Source organism: Armigeres subalbatus, chromosome 3, assembly GCF_024139115.2.
Source record: "Armigeres subalbatus isolate Guangzhou_Male chromosome 3, GZ_Asu_2, whole genome shotgun sequence".
In the NCBI taxonomy this organism is placed as follows: Eukaryota; Metazoa; Arthropoda; class Insecta; order Diptera; family Culicidae; genus Armigeres; species Armigeres subalbatus.
In genome coordinates, this window is record NC_085141.1 from 304,849,067 (window position 1) to 304,872,823 (window position 23,757).

The 23,757-nt window shown below is 38.4% G+C and overlaps 1 protein-coding gene across 1 annotated transcript in view; it reads right to left on the minus strand.

Moving 5' to 3' along the window:
• Positions 1-23,757, minus strand: part of LOC134225076 (cell adhesion molecule Dscam2) — a 246,615-nt gene that overhangs the window by 158,820 nt on the left and 64,038 nt on the right. Inside the window, exons 6-7 of the mRNA XM_062704860.1 lie at positions 17,060-17,209; positions 2,956-3,079 (exon numbers count right to left, since the gene is read on the minus strand). Of these exons, the coding sequence (XP_062560844.1) occupies positions 2,956-3,079; positions 17,060-17,209 (274 nt within the window). The remainder of the gene's footprint in view (positions 1-2,955; positions 3,080-17,059; positions 17,210-23,757) is intronic.

The following is a 23,757-nucleotide window of genomic DNA, read 5'->3' on the forward strand; positions in this document are numbered from 1 at the left end:
AAGATATTTTTTCGAAGGGATCAATGGTGCGAACATTTAGAGGTAATCAAACCATCAACGAAATGGTGAGGCGACATCTGGGAAGGAGCGTTAAACATAGCTCTGGTCATAACTCACAAGCTCCAATACTCAAGCTTCCACGGGTCTTTCGATGAGAACTGACCGCCAGCTAAGGGTTGCGTACTTAATTGGCAGTGTAGCCTGGATACTGTTGTCCTTCTGACATCAGCTAGAGTAAGAGAGTGCGACCTGGGGGCTTGCCTAGGATGTAATGGGGTTTGACAGTGGGCTCTGTTGAACTTCTATAAAAGTATCCGCAAGCAGCGACCTATCAAAGCGACCGTGTGCCGCTCAAAGCGCACTAGCCTATTCCTGATGTTGGGTGGGACTTTAAACAAATATGACCAGACTGTTAGAGCGTATGTTCACCAAGGAGGTGCGGCTCCAACAGCGTCTGTTTTGGCATCCAGCGGCTGAGTACGAAATTTTTTTCCCCCGGAAACTACATATATCTAAGATAGCAGCCTCATCCGGGTAGACAGGGACCTTAGGCCAACAACCTACTGCTCCCGAAACTTATCAAACCGTTCGAGAAACCAACGAAGAAAGATACTATTTACCAGAGCTGCGGCAACACATACGATCTGGAAACAGCTTTTATAGTGATAGGCGTTATGCAAAAGCGCGTGTTCAAAAAAATAATGTGTAGGTTGAGGATCAAAGGCCGGTTCTCCAACTTTAGCATAATCATCGTCCACAGCCCACACTCCGAAAGCACTGAAGCGAAGATGATAAGGACATATTCTACGCTCAGATGGAATGTGAGTACGACATCGGCCCGAGCACTTGAGGTATTCTAGAGACGCGTGCTTAGGACCATCTTTGGCGGTGTTCAAAAAAACGGTGAGTGGCGACGAAGGATGAACCACGAGGTCACTCAACTCTTCGAGGAACCTAACGGGTATCCAAAAAGTATCTAAAACTGGAAGGGTACGATGTGCATGGCATGTTTCAAGAATGCCAGATAGCAACCATACAAAAGTGATGATCATATTCCCCCGCACTTTTCTTCTCATATCTGTCATATTTTGCTTTTCCTCATTTTCTTCTCTGTATTATCTTTTCCTTTCTGTCTCACATTTCCCTCCAGTAAATAAATCATAAAAAAAAGAAATCTGCAAATGTGGTGAATATTTCCAGCACATTGAGTTAGATGTTTGGAAGTCCATGAGCGAGATGTTGTTAAAATCTATGGGAACCATAAATATTACTGAGAGGATTTCTGGGACTTCGTCTGTACAAATCCCGGAAGAGTTACGTGAAAACGCTCAGAAGACACAAAAGGGTTGATGAAAGTTCCTGGACTTCTATTAAATCCATGAAGATTCATAGATAGAAGTCCTAAACCCGGAGTTACATACTCTAATAAACCTTGAGACGGATTTTAGAAGTGCATGACACGTTCATAAAAGATTTTGAAAGAATTTCTGGAATCTGTGAAGATCCTTGGTACAAATTCAAAAAAGAAAATTATTAAGCTCTTTTGGTGGAATGTCTTCACCTGTCATAAGACGAGTTTAGTGCTTTCTATTTACAAACGTGGTGGAATTAAATGGAATAATATTAAACTCGTCTTATAACAGGAATGAGCTTACAAATTTATCAATTTTAAACTTTTTTTTTGTCCCACCTACGTCTCAGAACGCTGCCGCGCTTTTGTGAAGTGCTGTTCTGCAACTGAACTCATGCTACTCATTTGTCATAATTAATGTGACCAGCAAGCGTCCTGCGAAGCGCGGGACGCCTGTCTAGATTGCGTTACTGGCTTGAAAGTAGTTCCTCCAAAAGTGCATTTCGCATATATTTTGGCCCAAAAAAATTAGAAAAATATTTGAATTATTTGTTTGAGAAACTGCATAAGTCCATTTTACACTATTTCGAGAAAACAAAAAAAAAACTGTTTTCCAACAAACTTGCACCGAATCTTTCGATTTCTTCGATACAGATCAATAGTTTTTGGCAAAACTCAACACCCTGAGACACTTTCAGTGCAAAAAATGTAAGCATTACTCCACAATTGCTCTTCAAAGTACGTGGGCATGTGTAGTTTCTCAAACAAACGACTTTTTTTTCATACATTCTTGAACAAAAATTTTTTTTTCGTTTTTTTGCCAGAATACGTATTTTTGGACAAGGATTCAGAATATATAAAAATCTCATTTTGGCCAAAAATGTTACATATGCAGTTTCTCAATTAAACATTGACTTTTGTTTTGCGTTGCGTAAACAATGGATCTTCCCTTACCAATTGTGACAATACCATAAGAAAAAGAACAACTCGACAGATGTGTGAAATTGCACATACCTAAAGGCAGGGATTGGAAACGACTGCGCCGGACAGAGAAGCGTAAAGTTATCGGCGCTTTTGGCTTGCAACACTCGAAGCGTATCCCCGGATGTCAAACGGGGGGCCACACTGGCGACGGGTTCTTGAATGATTGCAAATCGGAATGATGACGATGAATGAGGTTGGAAGAAAAAAGCTAACGCGATTTACAAGCATCCTAAATGATGGGAAACTAGGGTACCCTACATTCATTTTAACACAACAAAATGCAGATAAGACTTCAAAGCAGGACTCAGTTACACACGCGTGGTTCGGTCTTGTTCTCACCTAAAGACAGGCACCGGATAGGACTGGGCCGGACAGAGTAGAGTTACATTGCTTTGGCTTTTGGACTCCAAGTTGCGGCTTTTGTCGCCAGATGTCAGTCTGGGTGCAATGCTGGCCAGCGGTTCTGATTAGACAGTTCGTTGGGATGATGTACGGAAATAGATGATCAAGCAAATTGTTAGTTACGCCCGCAGTCGAATTCCGACAAATCGTTAGCCTGTGGGACAGAGTGCCTTGCCGTTTCATTGTTTGATTATTGTTAAAACTAAACCTAGAATTACCTAAAAACGGGCACCGGAAATGCCTGGGCGGAACAGAACATGGCTAATGTTGCCATTTGTCTAACTTCGGCAGTGAGGATCTTGGAGCTGAACGATAGCTTCGGGGCTACCCTACCAAGAGGTTCTAGAAAGTAGAAACAATCGGAAACGATTGTTAGGATAATTTCTATATTTTGAAATCGTGATGTATGAAACGTGATTGTGCGCATGATTCCCAAAGCTCACATGCTCAGTAATAAGAATGTGCACAATGATTTACACAAACCTTAAGGCCTAGTATTGGTGACGCTGGTTAGTTACCTTATCAGTTCCTTACGTACTACAAAACACAATATAATTCTGCACAATGATGTTAGTCAACGCTGGAGGGTTATGGACGGAACATTTCAACACACTGTAAAATCGGACACCGGTTGAATTATTGAATAAATTTTAATTTTGCAAATTTCTCACAGATAACTCAACAGAAGCATCAGGCACAGTTCCCGCGTCGCGAAGCCAAAATTCAATCGATTTCGTTCTATTTTTACTCGATACATTATTCATCAAAACCGATTCGCGAAAGCAAATTTTGAAAACACGCAACACAGGGTACCCTATCCCAACATTCAGGCAATTTGTTTATGTACTTGATAAGTTATTTACTAAGGGAGTGTTGGAAGCCGAAGGAAACCAGGTTTGAGAAATATTCCAATGGAATTGGGCAATTTCCTTAGGCTTCCAAAAATCACAGTCACGTAAAAGTATTAAAACGGTACAATATTTACGATTTACAAAGCGTCATCAGCTTTTCATGAACAGAACCTGTAAATAATAATATTTAGGCGTAAACGTTTTTCCCGCGATCTCAAATGTTAATTTCGAGGAATCTCAAATGTTAATCTTCTTGTGAAAATTAGGAAGCAACGATTTATTATGGATTTCACCATACAAAAAGCAATGTTTCTGTGTCCAATAATTTATGACTGTGTTTTAAACTATACAAGCAATTGATTCGTTATTTATAAAATTCAATAGCAGTCAACTACAGATTCACGTTATACAGAAAAACTTTTTCTAGCTTAAGCAAGCTACTATCGCAATAATCAACAAGCGCAGAGAATTATCAATTTAATGAATAACACAACAAACTAGATCAAACGAGGTTACCGTACACAGTTTTTTTCTGTCCTGTTTGTGAAAAGCTGACATCACTTGTTCCGATTGAAGTTCTCGCCATAAAACACGAGATTATGACTATGCCGGGCGGGGCACGCGATCGCGTGTTTCGAAGAATGTCCGTTCAATATTAGGGTAACTGCAAACGTTTTGACGTCTAATTCTGTGATACATTGATTCAGATGAAGCTAATATAACAAACTGATGCAATTACCCTTACTCAGTGAGTGAGTATGTTTTTGTCATTCAGTTCATTCTAACCGGGTCGGACACGTAACGTAAATGACGAAGAAGCTGGAGAGTTAATTCACAATTCTTGCTGTGGTCGACAAACGCACGTCCGTGTCTATATATCGGAGCATTGTTTCCGTTTTAATACTTTTAACGTGCGAGTGATTGCGTTTCCAGGATAGCGACCTATTAGCAAGCGATTGGAAGTTGCAGCGGTGTGGCCGTCTCAGGTGCACTGCAGTAAATGTCATCGGAAAAAAGCGCGCAATGAGTCGTTATTTTTGTGATTCATAAAAGCTGCTTGCTGGTCGGGTCGAGCCTGGGCCATTGATGAATGAAGTAAGTGCTGTTTGTGTGTGGGTAGATAGTCGTGCGTTTATCAATGAATGCGCGCCGGTTGGTATTTGACGGTGGGCACTGGGTGCTGAGCTGGTCAACAGATAAGCAGCAAACGGCTGCCTACTTCCAATCACTTGCGAAACACGGTTGGCAGAGGTTGATTTTTATTGCATTGCGAATCGAGAGCTCGTACGTTGTGTTGTGGTACTTAATTATTATCTCACCCATTATTTATTTCAAGTTGCCGCCTAACGGTAGGACGCGCGGCTACAAAGCAAGACCATACTGAGGGTGGCTGGGTTCGATTCCCGGTGCCGGTCTGGACAATTTTCGGAGTGGAAATTGTCTCGACATCCCTGGGCATAAAAGTATCATTGTGTTATCCTCATGATATACGAATGCAAAAATGGTAACTTGGCTTAGAAACCTTGCAGTTGATAACTGTGGAAGCGCTTAATGAACACTAAGCTGCGAGGCGGCTCTGTCCCAGTGTGGGGATGTAATGCCAATAAGAAGAAGAATATAAAATACACAATAAAATACATACAAATACACGCCACATTTCCAATTCGTTCAACCGGACTTGTTGACAGTAGCATGCAATGCGTCGTGCGTTAATACCACTTTAAGAAAATCTAATTGTTTTTATTTCAAGTTTTATACCAGAATCTAGAACTTGACGTCCTTCGACAATTTTTGTCGTAAGACTTATGTTATGAAAACTCTTTGTCAAGCGGGTTCTCCGATTATTTGCTACACAATCTTCTTATCTTGCTTTGTAGCCGCGCGTCTTACCACACGGCTAAGGAGGGCCCACAACAATATTGTGTTCTAAATTGTGTTACACTACGATAGTGTTCTTAAAAGTATCCTGAATTATCCAAAAGAGGTCAAACGGGAAGAATATCAACGATTTTCTAGAATTGATAAAATAATGGCCATTTTCAAACTAGGCCGCTTCGCCCTGCTCTAAATCTGTCACAGTGTTTAACTGCTGATTTATGAATTCTTCATATTGCAATTGAATATATTCATGCAGATAAATAAATAAATAAGGATAAACTGAAAAAAAAATAATCTTCTTGGTAGGCATTCTTAAAAATTTCTCCGGGAAATTCTTTGGAATTTCCACGGGAAATTCTTTAAATCTCTTCTGAACATTCTTCGGAATTTGCCGAAATTTACTTGGAAAATCTTTCAGAATTTACTTGGAAAATCTTTCAGAATTTCTTTGGGAAAATCTTTCAGAATTTCCTTGGGAAAATCTTTCAGAATTTCCCTGGGAAAATCTTTGGAATTTCCTTGGGAAATTTTTCTTCGGATTGTCCTTGGGAAATTCATCGGAATTTCCTTGGGAAATTCTTCGGAATTTCCTTGGAAAATTCTTCGGAATTTCTTTGGGAAATTCTTCGGAATTTCCTTGGGAAATTTTTCGGAATTTCCTTGGGAAATTCTAAGGAATTTCCTTGGGAAATTTTTCAAAATTTCTCTGGGAAATTTTTCGAAATTTTTCTGGGAAATTTTTAGGTTTTTCTTTGGGAAATTCTCAGGTATGTCCTTGGAAAGTTCTTCGGAATCTCCAATTCTTCGAAATTGCCTTGGGAAATTCTTTGAAACATCCGTGGGAAATTCTTCGGAATTTCCTTGGGAAATTCTTCGGAATTTCCTTGGGAAATTCTTCGGAATTTCCTTGGGAAATTCTTCGGAATTTCCTTGGGAAATTCTTCGGAATTTCCTTGGGAAATTCTTCGGAATTTCCTTGGGAAATTCTTCGGAATTTCCTTGGGAAATTCTTCGGAATTTTCTTGGGAAATTCTTAGAAATTTCCTTGGGAAATTCTTCGGAATTTCCTTGGGAAATTCTTCGGAAATTCTTTAGTAAATGCTTCGAAATTTCCTTGCGAAATTCTTCGGGATTTCCTCAAGAAATTCTTCGGAATTTCCATGGGAAATTCTTTGGAATTTCTTTGGGAAATTCTTCGGAATACCTTTGAGGATTTTTATAGGAATTTCCTTGGGAAATTCTTCGGAATTCCCTTGGGAAAGTATTCGGAAGTTCCTTGGGAAATTTTTCGGAAGTTCTTTGGATATTTCGTCGGAATTTCCTTGGGAAAGTCTTCGGAATTTTCTTGGGAAATTCTTCGGAATTTCCTTGGGAAATTCTTCGTAATTTCCTTGGAAAATTCTTCGTAATTTCATTGGGAAATTCTTCGTAATTTCCTTGAGAAATTCTTCGTAATATCCTTGGGAAATTCTTCGGAATTTCCTTGGGAAATTCTTCGGAATTTCCTTGGGAATTTTTTCGGAATTTCCTTGGGAAATTCTTCGGAATTTCCTTGGGAAATTCTTCGGAATTTCCTTGGGAAATTCTTCCGAATTTCCTTGGGAAATTCTTCGGAATTTCCTTGGGAAATTCTTCGGAATTTCCTTGGGAAATTCTTCGGAATTTCCTTGGGAAATTCTTCGGAATTTCCTTGGGAAATTCTTCGGAATTTCCTTGGGAAATTCTTCGGAATTTCCTTGGAAAATTCTTCGGAATTTCCTTGGGAAATTCTTCGGAATTTCCTTGGGAAATTCTTCGGAATTTCCTTGGGAAATTCTTCGGAATTTCCTTGGGAAGTTCTTCGGAATTTCCTTGGGAAATTCTTCGGAATTTCCTTGGGAAATTCTTCGGAATTTCCTTGGGAAATTCTTCGGAATTTCCTTGGGAAATTCTTCGGAAATTATTTAGTAAATGCTTCGAAATTTCCTTGCGAAATTTTTCGGAATTTCCTTGGAAAATTCTTCGGAATTTCCTCAAGAAATTTTTCGGAATTTCCATGGGAAATTCTTTGGAATTTCTTTGGGAAATTCTTCGGAATACCTTTGGGGAAATTCTTCGGAATACCTTTGGGGATTTTTATCGGAATTTTTTTTGGGAAATTCTTCGGAATTTCCTTGGGAAATTCTTCGGAATTTCCTTGGCAAATTCTTCGGAATTTCTTTGGGAAATTCTTCGGAATTTCCTAAGGAAATTTTTCGGAATTTCCTTGAGAAATTCTTCAGAATTTCCTTGGGAAATTCTTTGGAGTTTCCTTGGCAAATTCTTCGGAATTTCCTTGGGAAATTCTTCGGAATTTTCTTGGGAAATTCTTCGGAATTTCCTTGGGAAATTCTTCGGAATTTCCTTGGGAAATTCTTCGGAATTTCCTTGGGAAGTTCTTCGGAATTTCCTTGGGAAATTCTTCGGAGTTTCCTTGGGACATTCTTCGGAATTTCCTTGGGAAATTCTACGGAATTTCCTTGGGAAATTCTTCGGAATTTCCTTGGGAAATTCTTAGGAATTTCCTTGGAAAATTCTTCGGGATTTCCTCAAGAAATTCTTCGGAATTTCCATGGGAAATTCTTTGGAATTTCTTTGAGAAATTCTTCGGAATACCTTTGGGGATTTTTATCGGAATTTCCTTGGGAAATTCTTCGGAATTTCCTTGGGAAATTCTTCGGAATTTCCTTGGGAAATTCTTCGGAATTTCCTTGGGAAATTCTTCGGAATTTCCTTGGGAAATTCTTCGGAATTTCCTTGGGAAATTCTTCGGAATTTCCTTGGGAAATTCTTCGAATTTCCAAAGGGAAATTCCTTCGAATTTCCTTGGGAAATTCTTCGGAATTTCCTTGGGAAATTCTTCGAAACTTCCTTAGGAAATTCTTCGGAGTTTCCTTGGGAAATTCTTCGGAGTTTCCTTGGGAAAATCTTCGGAATTTCCTTGGGAAATTCTTCGGAAATTATTTAGTAAATGCTTCGAAATTTCCTTGCGAAATTCTTCGGAATTTCCTTGGAAAATTCTTCGGAATTTCCTCAAGAAATTCTTCGGAATTTCCATGGGAAATTCTTTGGAATTTCTTTGGGAAATTCTTCGGAATACCTTTGGGGATTTTTATCGGAATTTCCTTGGGAAATTCTTCGGAATTTCCTTGGAAAATTCTTCGAAATTTCCTTGGGAAATTCTTCGGAATTTCCTTGGGAAATTCTTCGGAATTTCTTTGGGAAATTCTTCGGAATTTCTTTGGGAAATTCTTCGGAATTTCCTTAGGAAATTTTTCGGAATTTCCTTGGGAAATTCTTCGGAATTTCCTTGGGAAATTCTTCGGAGTTTCCTTGGCAAATTCTTCGGAATTTCCTTGGGAAATTCTTCGAATTTCCTTGGCAAATTCTTCGAATTTCTTTGGAAAATTCGTCGGAATTTCCTTGAAATTCTTCGGAATTTTCTTGGGAAATTCTCCGAATTTCCTTGAGAAATTCTTCGAATTTTCTTGGAAAATTCTTCGGAATTTCCTTGGGAAATTCTTCGGAATTCCTTTCCTTGGGAAATTCTTCAGAGTTTCCTTGGGAAATTCTTCGGAATTTCCTTGGGAAATTCTTCGGAATTTCCTTGGGAAATTCTTCGGAATTTCCTTGGGAAATTCTTCGGAATTTCCTTGGGAAATTCTTCGGAATTTCCTTGGGAAATTCTTCGGAATTTCCTTGGGAAATTATTCGGAATTTCCTTGGGAAATTCTTCGGAATTTCCTTGGGAAATTCTTCGGAATTTCCTTGGGAAATTCTTCGGAATTTCCTTGGGAAATTCTTCGGAATTTCCTTGGGAAATTCTTCGGAATTTCCTTGGGAAATTCTCCGGAATTTCCTTGGGAAATTCTTCGGAATTTCCTTGGGAAACTCTTCGAGTTTCCTTGGGAAATTCTTCGAATTTCCTTGGAAATTCTTCGGAATTTCCTTGGGATATTCTTCGGAAATTATTTAGTAAATGCTTCGAAATTTCCTTGCGAAATTCTTCGAATTTCCTTGGAAAATTCTTCGAATTTCCTCAAGAAATTCTTCGAATTTCCATGGGAAATTCTTTGGAATTTCTTTGGGAAATTCTTCGGAATACCTTTGGGGAAATTCTTCGGAATACCTTTGGGGATTTTTATCGGAATTTTTTTTGGGAAATTCTTCGGAATTTCCTTGGGAAATTCTTCGGAATTTCCTTGGGAAATTCTTCGGAATTTCCTTGGGAAATTATTCGGAATTTCCTTGGGAAATTCTTCGGAATTTCCTTGGGAAGTTCTTCGGAATTTCCTTGGGAAATTCTTCGGAGTTTCCTTGGGACATTCTTCGGAATTTCCTTGGGAAATTCTTCGGAATTTCCTTGGGAAATTCTTCGGAATTTCTTTGGGAAATTCTTAGGAATTTCCTTGGAAAATTCTTCGGGATTTCCTCAAGAAATTCTTCGGAATTTCCATGGGAAATTCTTTGGAATTTCTTTGGGAAATTCTTCGGAATACCTTTGGGGATTTTTATCGGAATTTCCTTGGGAAATTCTTCGGAATTTCCTTGGGAAATTCTTCGAATTTCCTTGGGAAATTCTTCGGAATTTCCTTGGGAAATTCTTCGAATTTCCTTGGGAAATTCTTCGAATTTCCTTGGGAAATTCTTCGAATTTCCTTGGGAAATTCTTCGAATTTCCTTAGAAGTTCTTCGGAATTTCCTTGGGAAATTCTTCGGAGTTTCCTTGGGAAATTCTTCGGAATTTCCTTGGGAAATTCTTCGGAATTTCCTTGGGAAATTCTTCGAAATTTCCTTGGGATATTCTTCGGAAATTATTTAGTAAATGCTTCGAAATTTCCTTGCGAAATTCTTCGGAATTTTCTTGGAAAATTCTTCGGAATTTCCTCAAGAAATTCTTCGGAATTTCCATGGGAAATTCTTTGGAATTTCTTTGGGAAATTCTTCGGAATACCTTTGGGGATTTTTATCGGAATTTCCTTGGGAAATTCTTCGGAATTTCCTTGGAAAATTCTTCGAAATTTCCTTGGGAAATTCTTCGGAATTTCCTTGGGAAATTCTTCGGAATTTCCTTGGGAAATTCTTCGGAATTTCTTTGGGAAATTCTTCGGAATTTCTTTGGGAAATTCTTCGGAATTTCCATAGGAAATTTTTCGGAATTTCCTTGGGAAATTCTTCGGAATTTCCTTGGGAAATTCTTCGGAATTTCCTTGGCAAATTCTTCGGAATTTCCTTGGCAAATTCTTCGGAATTTCCTTGGCAAATTCTTCGGAATTTCCTTGGGAAATTCTTCGGAATTTCCTTGGGAAGTTCTTCGGAATTTCCTTGGGAAATTCTTCGGAGTTTCCTTGGGAAATTCTTCGGAATTTCCTTGGGAAATTCTTCGGGATTTCCTTGGGAAATTCTTAGGAATTTTCTTGGGAAATTCTTCGGAATTTCCTTGGGAAATTCTTCGGAAATTATTTAGTAAATGCTTTGCAATTTTCTTGCGAAATTCTTCGGAATTTCCTTGGAAAATTCTTCGGAATTTCCTCAAGAAATTCTTCGGAATTTCCATGTCCTTGGGAAATTCATCGGAATTTCCTTGGGAAATTCTTCGGAATTTCTTTGGGAAATTCTTTGTAATTTCCTTGGGAAATTCTTCGGAATTTCCTTGGGAAATTCTTCGGAATTTCCTTGGGAAATTTTTCGGAGTTTCCTTGGGAATTTCTTCGGAATTTTCTTGGGAAATTCTTAGAAATTTCCTTGGGAAATTCTTAGGAATTTCCTTGGGAAATTCTTCGGAATTTCCTTGAAAAATTCTTCGGAATTTCCTTGGGAAATTCTTCGGAATTTCCTGGGGAAATTCTCCGGAAATTCTTTAGTAAATGCTTCGAAATTTCCTTGCGAAATTCTTCGGAATTTCCTTGGAAAATTCTTCGGGATTTCCTCAAGAAATTCTTCGGAATTTCCATGGGAAATTCTTTGGAATTTCTTTGGGAAATTCTTCGGAATACCTTGGGGATTTTTATCGGAATTTCCTTGGGAAATTCTTCGGAATTTCCTTGGGAAATTCTTCGGAATTTCTTTGGGAAATTCTTCGGAATTTCCTTGGGAAATTCTTCGGAATTTCCTTGGGAAATTCTTCGGAATTTCCTTGGGAAATTCTTCGGAATTTCCTTGGGAAATTCTTCGGAATTTCCTTGGGAAATTCTTTGGAATTTCCTTGGGAAATTCTTTGGAATTTCCTCGGGAATTTCCTTGGAACATTCTTCGGAATTTCCTTGGAAAATTCTTCGGAATTTCCTTGGGAAATTCTTCGGAATTTCCTTGGGAAATTCTTCGGAATTTCCTTGGGAAATTCTTCGGAATTTCCTTGGGAAATTCTTCGGAATTTCCTTGGGGAATTCTTCGGAATTTCCTTGGGGAATTCTTCGGAATTTCCTTGGAAAATTTATAGGAATTTCCTTGGGAAATTCTTAGAAATTTCCTTGGGAGATTCTTAGGAATTTCCTTGGGAAATTCTTCGTAATTTTCTTGGGAGATTCTTCGGAATTTCCTTGGGAAATTCTTCGGAATTTCCTTGGGAAATTCTTCGGAATTTCCTTGGGAAATTCTTCGGAATTTCCTTGGGAAATTCTTTCGGAATTATTTCCTTGGGAAATTCTTCAGAATATCCTTGGGAAATTCTTCGGAATTTCCTCGGGAAATTCTTCGGAATTTCCTTGGGAAATTCTTCGGAATTTCCTTGGGAAATTCTTCGGAATTTCCTTGGGAAATTCGTCGGAAATTCCTTGGGAAATTCTTCGGAATTTCCTTGGGAAATTCTTCGGAATTTCCTTGGGAAATTCTTCGGAATTTCCTTGGGAAATTCTTCGGAATTTCCTTGGGAAATTCTTCGGAATTTCCTTGGGAAATTCTTCGGAGTTTCCTTGGGAAATTCTTAAGAATTTCCTTGGGAAATTCTTCGGAATTTTCTTAAGAAATTCTTCGGAATTTCCTTGGGAAATTGTTCGGAATTTCCTTGGGAAATTCTTCGGAATTCCCTTGGGAAATTCTTCGGATTTTCCTTGGGAAATTCTTCGGATTTTCTGTGGGAATTTTTTCGGAATTTCCTCAGAAAATTCTCTGGAATTTCCTTGGGAAATTCTTCGGAATTTCCTTGAGAAATTCTTCGGAATTTCCTTGAGAAATTCTTCAAATTTTCCTTGGGAAATTCTTCGGAATTTCCTTGGGAAATTCTTCGGAATTTGCTTGGAAAATTCTTCGGAATTTCCTTGGAAAATTCTTCGGAATTTCTTTGGGAAATTCTTCGAAATTTCCTTGGGTAATTCTTCGGAATTTCCTTGGGTAATTCTTCGGAAATTCCTTGGTAAATTCTTTGGAAATTCCTTAGGATATTCGTCGGAATTTCCTTAGGAAATTCGTCGGAATTTCCTTGAGAAATTCTTCGGAGTTTCCTTGATAAATTCGTCGGAATTTCATTGAGAAATTCGTCAGAATTTCCTTGGGAAATTCTTCGGAATTTCCTTGGGAAATTCTTCGGAATTTCCTTTGGCAAACTCTTCGGAATTTCCTTGGAAAATTCTTCGGGATTTTCTTGGGGTATTTCCCGGAATTTCCTTGGGAAATTCATCAGAATTTCCTTTGGAAATTCGTCGGAATTCCCTTGGGAAATTCATCGGAATTTCCTTGGGAAATTCTTCGGAATTTCCTTGGAAAATTCTTTGAAATTTCCTTGAGAAATTCTTCGGAATTTCCTTGGGATATTCGTCAGAATTTCCTTGGGAAATTCGTCGGAATTCCCTCGGGAAATTCGTCGGAATTCCCTCGGGAAATTCTTCGAAATTTCCTTGGGAAATTCTTCGGAATTTCCTTGAGAAATTCTTCAGATTTTCCTTGGGGAGTTCTTCGGAATATCCTTGGGAAATTCTTCGGAATTTCTTTGGCAAATTCTTTGGAATTTCCTTGGCAAATTCTTTGGAATTTCCTTGGCAAATTCTTTGGAATTTCCTTGGCAAATTCTTTGGAATTTCCTTGGGTAATTCTTTGGAATTTCCTTGGGAAATTCTTTGGAATTTCCTTGGGTAAATCTTCGGAATTTCCTTGGGAAATTCTTCGGAATGTTATTGGGATTTTTTTCGGAATTTCCTTGGGAAATTCTTCGGAATTTCCTTGGAAAATTCTTCGGAATTTTCTTGGGAAATTCTTCGAAAATTCCTTGGGAAGTTTTTTGGAAATTCCTTAGAAAATTCATCGGAATTTCCTTGAGAAATTCGTCGGAGTTTCCTTGAGAAATTTGTCGGAATTTCCTTTGGCAAACTCTTCGGAATATCCTTGAGGTAGTTCCCGGAATTTCCTTGGGTAATTCTTCGGAATTTCCTTGAGGAACTTCTCAAAGAAATTCCGACGAATTTCCTAAGGAATTTCCAAAGATTTTCCCAAGGAATTTCCGAAGAATTTCCCAAGGAAATTCCGAAGAATTTCCCAAGAAAATTCCGAAAAATTTCCCAAGGAAATTCCGAAGAATTTCCCAAGGAAATTCCGATGAATTTCCCAAGGAAATTCCGAAGAATTTCCCAAAGAAATTCCGAAGAATTTCCCAAAGAAATTCCGAAGAATTTCCCAAGGAAATTCCGAAGAATTTACCAAGGAAATTCCGAAGAATTTCCCAAGGAAAATCCGGAGAATTTCTCAAGGAAAATCCGGAGCATTTCCCAAGTAAATTCCGAAGAATTTCGCAAGGAAATTTCGAAGAATATACTAAAGAAATTCCGAAGAATTTCCCAAGGAAATTCCAAAGAATTTCCCAAGGAAATTCCGAAGATTTTCCCAAGGAAATTCCGAAGAACTTCCCAAGGAAATTCCGAAGAATTTCCAAAGGAAATTCCGAACAATTTCCCAAGGAAATTCCGAACAATTTCCCAAAGAAAATCTGGAGACTTTCTCAAGGAAAATCTGAAGAATTTCTCAAGGAAATTCCGAAGAATTTCCCAAGGGAATTCCCAAGGGAATTCCGACGAAGAATTCTCCAAGGAAAATCTGAAGAATTTCCCAAGGAAATTCCGAAGAATTTCCCAAGGGGATTCCGACGAATTTCTCAAGGGAATTCCGACGAATTTCTAAAGGAAATTCTGATGAATTTCCCAAGGAAATTCCGGGAAATACTCCAAGGAAATTCCGAAGAATTTTCCAAGGAAATTCCGAAGAATTTTCCAAGGAAATTCCGATAAAGTTTGCCAAAGGAAATTCCGAAGAATTTCCCAAGGAAATTCTGACGAATTTCTCAAGGAAACTCCGACGAATTTCTCAAGGAAATTCCGAAGAATTTCCTTGGGAATTTCCGAAGAATTTACCAAGGAATTTCCGAAGAATGTCCCAAGGAAATTCCGAAGAGTTTGCCAAAGGAAATTCCGAAGAATTTCCCAAGGAAATTCCGAAGAATTTCCCAAGGAAATTCCGAAGAATTTCGCAAGGAAATTCCGAAGAATTTCCCAAGGAAATTCCGAAGATTTCCCAAGGAAAATCTGAAGAATTTCTCAAAGAAATTCCGAAGAATTTCCCAAGGGAATTCCGACGATCTTCCCAAGGAATTCCGATGAATTTCCCAAGGAAATTCCGAAGAATTTTCAAAGGAAATTCCGTAGAATTTCCCAAGGAAATTTCGAAGAATTTCCCAAGGAAATTCCGAATAATTTCTCAAGGAAATTCCGAAAATAATCCCCTAAGAAATTCCGAAGAACTTCCCAAGGAAATTCCGAAGAATTTCCCAAGGAAATTCCGAAGAACTTTTCAAGGAAATTCCGAAGAATTTCCCAAGGAAATTCCGAAGAATTTCCAAGGAAGTTCCGAAGAATTTCCCAAAGACATTCCGAAGAAAAATTTCCCAAGGAAATTCCAAAGATTTTCCCAAAGAAATTCTAAAAGATTTTCCAAGTAAATTTCGGTATTTCCGAAGAATTTTCAGAAGAGATTTAAAGAATTTCCCGTGGAAATTCCAAAGAATTTCCCGGAGAAATTTTTAAGAATGCCTACCAAGAAGAACATTTATTTTTTTTATTTTTTAGTTTATCCTTATTTATTTATCTTTATCCATATACATAAAAATGAATTTATGTCTGTCTGAACCTTATAGACTCGGAAACTACTGAACCGATCGGCGTGAAAATTTTTATGCAGAGGCTTTTTGGGCCGGGGAAGGTTCTTAAGATGGTTCGAGACCCCTCCCCGCTTTGGAAAGGGGGGCTCGCATACAAATGAAATACTTATTTCTTCATAACTCGAGAGTTATTTAGAGAATAAATCAATTTTAGGCGAAACCAAGTTCGTCGGGTCGGGTCTTTTTTTTAATCATTTTTAATCTTTTTTTAATAAATTCTTCGTTTCCTTGGGAAATTCTTCGAAATTTCCTTGGGAAATTTGGAATTTCCTTGGGAGATTTTCCCGAGGAAATTCCGAAGAATTTCCCAAGAAATTTCCGAAAAAAATGTCCATGGAAATTCCGAAGAATTTTCCAAGTAAATACCGAAGAATTTCCCAAGGAAATATCGGAATTTCCTCGGTACATTCTTCAGATTGTTTGTAAAATTTAAAAGACCTTAATACGAAAATTCAGATTTTTTGTCTTTTTTTAAGTTTCCTGATTTTTTTTCGAAATTTCATAAATTCGTGTTGACATAATTTAGAAATTTGACATTTCTTACGTCCTCTTCAAATCTTAAAATATTTTTTTCCAGGATTTTGTATTCAAAGAAGTCCAGAAAGGTCCAGGAATCCTAAGGAATCCTAAGGAAAGCTAATTTTCGATAACGATTGTGCCTTTTAACAACAATTTTGATCGTTAGTTGTTTGAAGTATTATATCTGCTTGTCTATACTAGGAATTCAATTTTAATACTGCAGATATGTTTCAATAGAAGATATCCTTTAATTTGAGATCACTCAATGGATACATGCATTTCTTTTTTGTTTAGTAATAGAGTAAAATTGCTACATATTTCGTTAGAAACCGCCCTTCTAATTATGAGGCACAGTTGGTGTCAAACGACATCTGATATATTATACAAGGTGTGCGTAACATGACACCCCACTGTAATAAAAGAACAAACTTGAAGCGAATTGGAATGAAACAATTAAACATTAATTTTAGTATGTTTGTCTGGAAGTCACAGACAGACATAGTACCACGTAAATGTTCAACGTTTAAAGCCTAAGGTCGATGACGTACCATCACATGTGCGAATGTGAACTCATCCGCATCGCTAGATGCGTGAGCAGTGCACAGCAAAACCCTGTGAGCGCCCACACAATTGATTCTTTTCTACATTGACCAACAAACGCAACGTACGAGAACTCGAATTACAATCAATTACACAACTTTCACACATACAGAACGTGTGACCTTGAGAACCATCACCGTGTGCAACAGTGAACCCTACGATATGTGCTTAATTCGGGTGCAACGTCGCCAGCATGCTGTATGTGGTGCAAAGTTGATCCCACCAGTCCCAACCGTGTGCCTTTGTTGCTATTACCAGGAAACTCCTCAAACCAAATAGAGGATTTGAGGGAGGGTATTGGGGAAACAAACAAATTACCTGTGATCACGAGACGTCCTTTGGTGGCCGAAAGCCGAGTTTCGCCGGTCAGCCGGTGCTTGGTTCGGCACTGGTAGCTTTTGTAGCCATCTTCGGGACCAACTTCACGGATGTGCAACTCCCCGGACGGTAGGACCATGTATTTGCCGTCTGTTTGTGGGTTCGGATCGTTTAAGGTTCGTTTTATAGACGGATATGTTTTTTGTTTGTTTTTAAGGATAGAAAGGAAAAGAAGAATAAAGAACAATTAGTAAACGAATTCCTGGGAGCTGAAATAAGCTTAATTAGCATAAACTAAAATTTTCCAACGAGTCGATGTCACAGCGATTGCATTGTGAAGGAATTGATGATAACGATCGCGTCAGGTATTAGTTTACTGAACTTCGATAACATCGAAGGTTACAGGTTTATGAACGATGAAGCACAGAACGAACCGTCTACAATTTTGAAGATATTAAGACGTATGTGACCAGCATCTTAATATCGTTTATTCCACAAATTATTAGTTCCCATAGATCATCCACGAAGGACCATCCGCTGACTGTGCTGCATTCCAGTCCTCCGTTGATAGCTACAAAGAATTCATTTCATAAGCATTCGTCTCATTGCTCTGCTTAATCGGACTGTGACATCAACACGTTGAATAAATTAAACTGCGCTTCTACCCGGTCGGTCCCCGAAATACCTCTGGGAGCCAGAGAAGCTTCGTTCGTTCCACTTGCATCTACGGCTCGGAAGCATCGTGGCCCAGAATGACAATAAGCCCTGCGTTGTTGCTTTGGGACCAGTTAATTTCGCCCAGAAACGATTATTATGTTTTGATGAAGGCACACGCGGGATCGCGTCCCAGCAAATAACCATCACAATTTGGCTCTAATTCTACGACTGTATTGCATTTTTATCTTTATGGCTATAGTTCCTTTGCTAGTTTCGTCAGAAAAAGAAGTGTTGAAATAAACCGTCGCAACGTGGTGACACTTGAGCCGGCTTTTCATGCGGGTGAGCACTGAATATGAAGAACTATGTAAACGAAGCTTCTCTTTCTCCCTTGTTTTATGGTAATCGAGCCGACATAAATGGTCACATAGGCATACAGACGGGCATTCTCCCGTCATCACTTACTCGTTCGATGTCGCGTCTGTTTTCGGTTTATTGTATTTTTTCATGCATGGTACAATGGTACTTAAACATAGTTTTGGTAAGCTGTGTAAGGAAGCAGAGTGTCGTCTTCCATTAAGATGGTTATACGTTTTCTATATTCTCAGTTTAACTTTTCTAGAAAATCGATTTTGAAAATCGAATTAAATTATCCTTTTCGATAAATCTTTGAATAAATTATTAAACAATGAAACAAACTTCAATAGATTTTTTATTTACTTTCTCCTACGTTGGATATTTTAATATTGATTTAGTCAATTTGGTTAATGGACAACCTTTACGAATAATAGATGTCTCAAAGAGAGCCCCGCGGGACGCCTGAAGTAACTTAAATTGGTTTTGATGATTTGTATAGATAAGTGGCGATCAGTTAAATATCTTTTTCTTCAATGGCTCTACATTCCAACTGGAACTTGACCAGCTTTTCAACTTCAACAATTCTATTAGCATTTCCTCAGTTATTAATTGAAAGCTTTTCTATGTCCGTCATTGCATGAGTATGTATCTTGTGTGGCAAGTACAATGGATACACTATGCCCATGGCGCCGAGAAAGTTTCCAACCCGAAAGGATCCTTGATCGGACTAAAATCGAACTAAAAAAAATCTCACAATGTTGATGCAAATGTGCTCAATCATAGATGTCCCATGTCAAAAGTCTGTCCTAGATAATCAGAACCCGGTTCCCTATGTTCCGAGAACCTGTTCCTCTCGACAGCGACAGTGGCGTGAACCGGTGTGGTTAAAAAAAAAAAATTTTAACGCGGATTTATGGATTCACGGCCGTGTAAAAAAAATCCCATACAAAATTTTTGCAAAGTTGCTCCATTTTTCATGATTCGTCGAGAAATCATAAAACTTTTTTTACACGGATTTTCGAATTTTGAACTGAAAACTTTTTTTTACACGGAACGCATCCCCCGTGTAAAAAAATGAATCGGGTGTATTATACGTTTTCCGATCATCATTCGATAGTCACATTCGGCAGATTACGGTGTGACAGGACTAGTTTGTTAATAACTTTTTTCAAAATATATTTCCAATTAAGGATTTTGATACACTCCTGTCGTTTTACTTGTGAAAGATATAACACTAGGAATCGTTTTGGTAGAACGTGAAACACAGAAAAAAAAACTAAAATAGAAATACAAAGTAGGAAAGAAACGAGTCTGGGATTGAACCCACGATCTCCTACTTATATGGCAGAAGCAAAAGCCACTAAACCACCGAGCTCGCCAAGGTAAAATCCTATGAGAATTTCTATGGAAATTCATATAGATTTAATGTAGTCATACAATATTCCTGCTGAAATTCATTCGGAAATTTATTAAGGAATGAAATATTTTCCGATTTCCTTGAAGAATTTTCGAAGGGAGTCCTAAAGGACTTTCCGAGGGAATTCTTAAAGCAATATCGGAAAGAGTTTTTAAAGGCATTTCCGGCAAACTTAATTTTTAACGTCCTTTGCACCAGTTGTCCCAATTTGGCCAGTGTCATAAGAAAACAATGGGATTTGCCAAATAAGGAACGAAAATTAAGAATAGTGCCACAACTGGTGCATGCGTTCCTATTATGGATTAATCAATTTTGAGGATAATAACAAATTTTATCGTGGTTTTCACAGCTGTTTTAAGGAGCAGGAAGTAAAACCTTTCGCTTGATATATAAAGTCTACCCACATGCCTTTTAGTTATTTTTAGAAAAATAGTTGTTCTTATCTATGGCGACAATTGGTACACCGACCCTATTTTAAAAGAAATTTGCGATGAATTTCTGGAAGGTATATCCGAAGGGAATTTTGAAAGAATTTCTAAAGCATTTTACGAAGCAATTCCTGATAGAATTGGCTAAGGAGTTCCTGAAGCAATTACAAAGGAATTTCCTGAAGAATTCCTGGAGGAAGTTCAGAAAAGATTCTTGAGTAAATTTCTGACATAGTTCTTAGAAACCCTTCTTCTAATTTTTGGAAGAATATATTGAAAAATTTCAACATTTATTAACCCTTTTGTTACCGACAGGGTACCCGGGTACCTTTTTCGTTTTCAAGTGAAATTTTTTTAGGGTTCTGAACATCGCAGGAAATTGAAACTCCGTGACATCTTCAAACTCGGCAAAATTAAGGTTTGGGTGGTACGAAAATAAAAATCCAGTAAGGGGGGGCTGGGGGAGGGGCTTCTGAATATTTTTACCCCGTAATGATGATTTCTCGTGCCCTGAGCTACCAGTTTCACAGAAAATTCGAGGATTATGACTTCCCAACGTATTAGGACCACGTGATCATATGGACTCGGAACGGACATCCCGGAATAGGTTCCCGTGGGCCCTATAGTGGCCGCAAATTCATTCCTGGCAATATGGGTATCAAAATTCTTGAAATTGTTTCGGGAACATGTGATTCATATAGTTGAAACCATAGGATGGATATGAACCGGAACGGTCATTCTGGAACAGGTTCCCGGAGGGCCCGTAGTGGCCAAAACTCATTTTGAATAAACCCTAGCAATATGGGTATCAAAATTCTTGGAATTGTTCCGAAAACATGTTTTCCATGTAGTTGAGATCATAGGATGGATATGAACCGGAATGGTCATTCTGGAACAGGTTCCCGGAGGGCCCGAAAGGCCCATAGTGGCCAAAAACTTATTTAGAATAAACCCTGGCAATATGGGTATCAAAATTCTTGGAATTGTTCCGGAAACATAATTTCCATGTAGTTGAGACCATAGGATGGATATGGAATGGAACGGTCATTCTGTAACAGGTTCCCGGAGGGCCGGTAGTGTCCAAAAACTCATTTAGAATAAACCCTGGGAATATGGGTTTCAAAATCCTTGGAATTGTTCCGCAAACATAATTTCCATGTAGTTGAGACCATAGGATTGATATGAACCGGAACGGTCATTCTGGAACAGGTTCCCGGAGGGCCCGTAGTGGCCAAAAACTCACTTAGAATAAACCCTGGCAATATGGGTATCAAAATTCTTGGATTTTTTCCGGAGACATGTTATTCATGTAGTTCAGTCCATAGGATGGATATGAACCGGAACGGTCATTCTGTAACAGGTTCCCGGAGGGCCCGTAGTGGCCAAAAACTCATTTAGAGAAAACCCTGGCAATATGGGTATCAAAATTCTTGGAATTTTTCCGGAGACATGTTATTCATGTAGTTCAGACCATAGGATGGATATGAACCGGAACGGTCATTCTGTAACAGGTTCCCGGAGGGCCCGTAGTGGCCAAAAATTCATTTAGAATAAACCCTAACAATATGGGTATCAAAATTCTTGGAATTGTTCTGGAAACATATTTTCCATGTAGTTAACACCATAGGATGGATATCAACCGGTGGAATAGGTTCCCCGAGCATCCGTAGGGGCCAAACACTCATTCAGAATAAACCCTGGCAATATGGGTATCACAATTTTTGGAATTGTTCCGGAAACATGTTTTCCATGTACTTGAGACCATAGATTGGATATATACCCATATTGCCAGGGATTCTCCCAAATGAATTTATGGTCACTGTAGGCCCTCCGGGAACCTGTTCCAAAAAGACCATTCCGGTTGATATCCATCCTATGGTCTCAACTACATGGAAAACATGTTTCCGGAACAATTCCAAGAATATTGATACCCATATTGCCAGGGATTCTACCAAATGAATTAATGATCACTTTAGGCCCTCCCCTCCGGCAACCTGTTCCAGGATGACCGGTCCGTTGTCAAACCATCCAATGGTCCAATTACTTATCAGATCATGCTTCCGAAACAATTTCATGAATTTTGATACCCATATTGCCAGGGCTTCTTCAGAATGAGTTTGTGGCCACTTTAGGCCCCACGAGAACCTGTTCCAGGATGACCGGCCCGTTTTCAAACCATCCTATGGTCCAATTACTTATAAGATCATGCTTCCGATACAATTTCATGAATTTTGATACCCATATTGCCATGGTTTTTTTCAGAATAAGTTTGTGGCCACTTTAGGCCCCACGGGAACCTGTTCCAGGATGACCGGTCCGTTGTCAAACCATCCAATGGTTCAATTACTTATCAGATCATGCTTCCGAAACAATTTCATGAATTTTGATACCCATATTGCCAGGGTTTCTTCAGAATAAGTTTGTGGCCACTTTAGGCCCAACGGGAACCTGTTTCCGGAATAACCGTTCCGGGATTAATTCATAAAATGGTCCCGTAACGTAGTTAAGTTATATTCTTTAAATTTCTAACGAAGTTTATTAATCATCACGCAAGAAATCTTCATTTGGTTGAATATATATCTTCAATTCACACATACTTTGGGACTTGGCCCAGTTAATCCGGAATTCCGGTTACCAGGTAATCCGAATCGGTTCTCTGTAACATGTATCGAATAGCGGGTAAGTTCCTGCATCCGTAGCAACCAAAATCGTCGAAATCGGTGAAAAACTGACAATGTTATGATCATTTTAAGTCTGTGGGTACCCGGGTACCCTGTCGGTAACGTAAGGGTTAAATTTGTAGCATTTCCTAAAAAAATCAGCAGATTTTCCGAAGAAATCCCAAGGAATTTTTGAACAAAGTCTGAACAAAGTTGCTTTGAGTTTGCTTTTTTTCATCCTAGAACTTTGCCTGGAATTCCAAAAAAGTTCTTAGAAGTATTTCTGAAGGTTTTTTTGAAGAATACCTTAACGAAATTCCCAAGAATTTCCTATACAAATTTCTAGAGGAATACGTGAGGGAAATTCTAAACTAATTTCTGAGGGAAGTTCCAAGAGATACCTGAAAGAATTTCTGAAATACTTTCTGGAATTCGTTTCCGGAGGAGTTTTTGTGGAGCAATTTCCGAGGGAATTACCGGACGAATCTCCAAAAGAATTTCTGGAGGAAATTGTGAATAGATTACTGGAAAAAAAATCTGAAGGAATTCCTGGGGAAATATACCAGTAGGCATTTCCTTTGAAATTGTATTAGGAATTCATTCAAAAATTTCTTCAGAAATTTGTTTATGGACTCCTCTGGAAATTGCTTGAGAAGTTTTTTTTGAAGTATTTTAGAAATACCTTCAAAAACTCTTTAACCAGTTCTTTCTGGAATTATTTTCGATATACTTTCAGGTTCTCTTTTGGAAATGCCTTCAAAAATTTATTTGAAAATTCCTACACAGAACCCTCTATGAATTGCTTCAAAAACTCCTCCAAGAATTCATTTGAGAACTTCTCCAGATCTTTTTTCCTCAAAAAATCTAAAAATTACTTCTATTTTTAATAAAATTTTTGAAAGAATTTCTAGCATAAACACTAAAAGACTTTCAGAAAGAATTCAAGACAAAATTTTCAAAACGACTTATCTGCTTTTGTAAACAAAGATTCAAACGACGAATTGACGAATCTGATAGCTCTCCCACGCAAACCAACACCATCAACAGGTAGCGGAATCCTTCACCTACCTAATGATGGTGTTGGTTTGCGTGGGAGAGCAATCAGATTCGTCAAATCGTCGTTTGAATCTTTGTTTACAAAAGCAGATAAGTCGTTTTGAAAATTTTGTCTTGAATTGT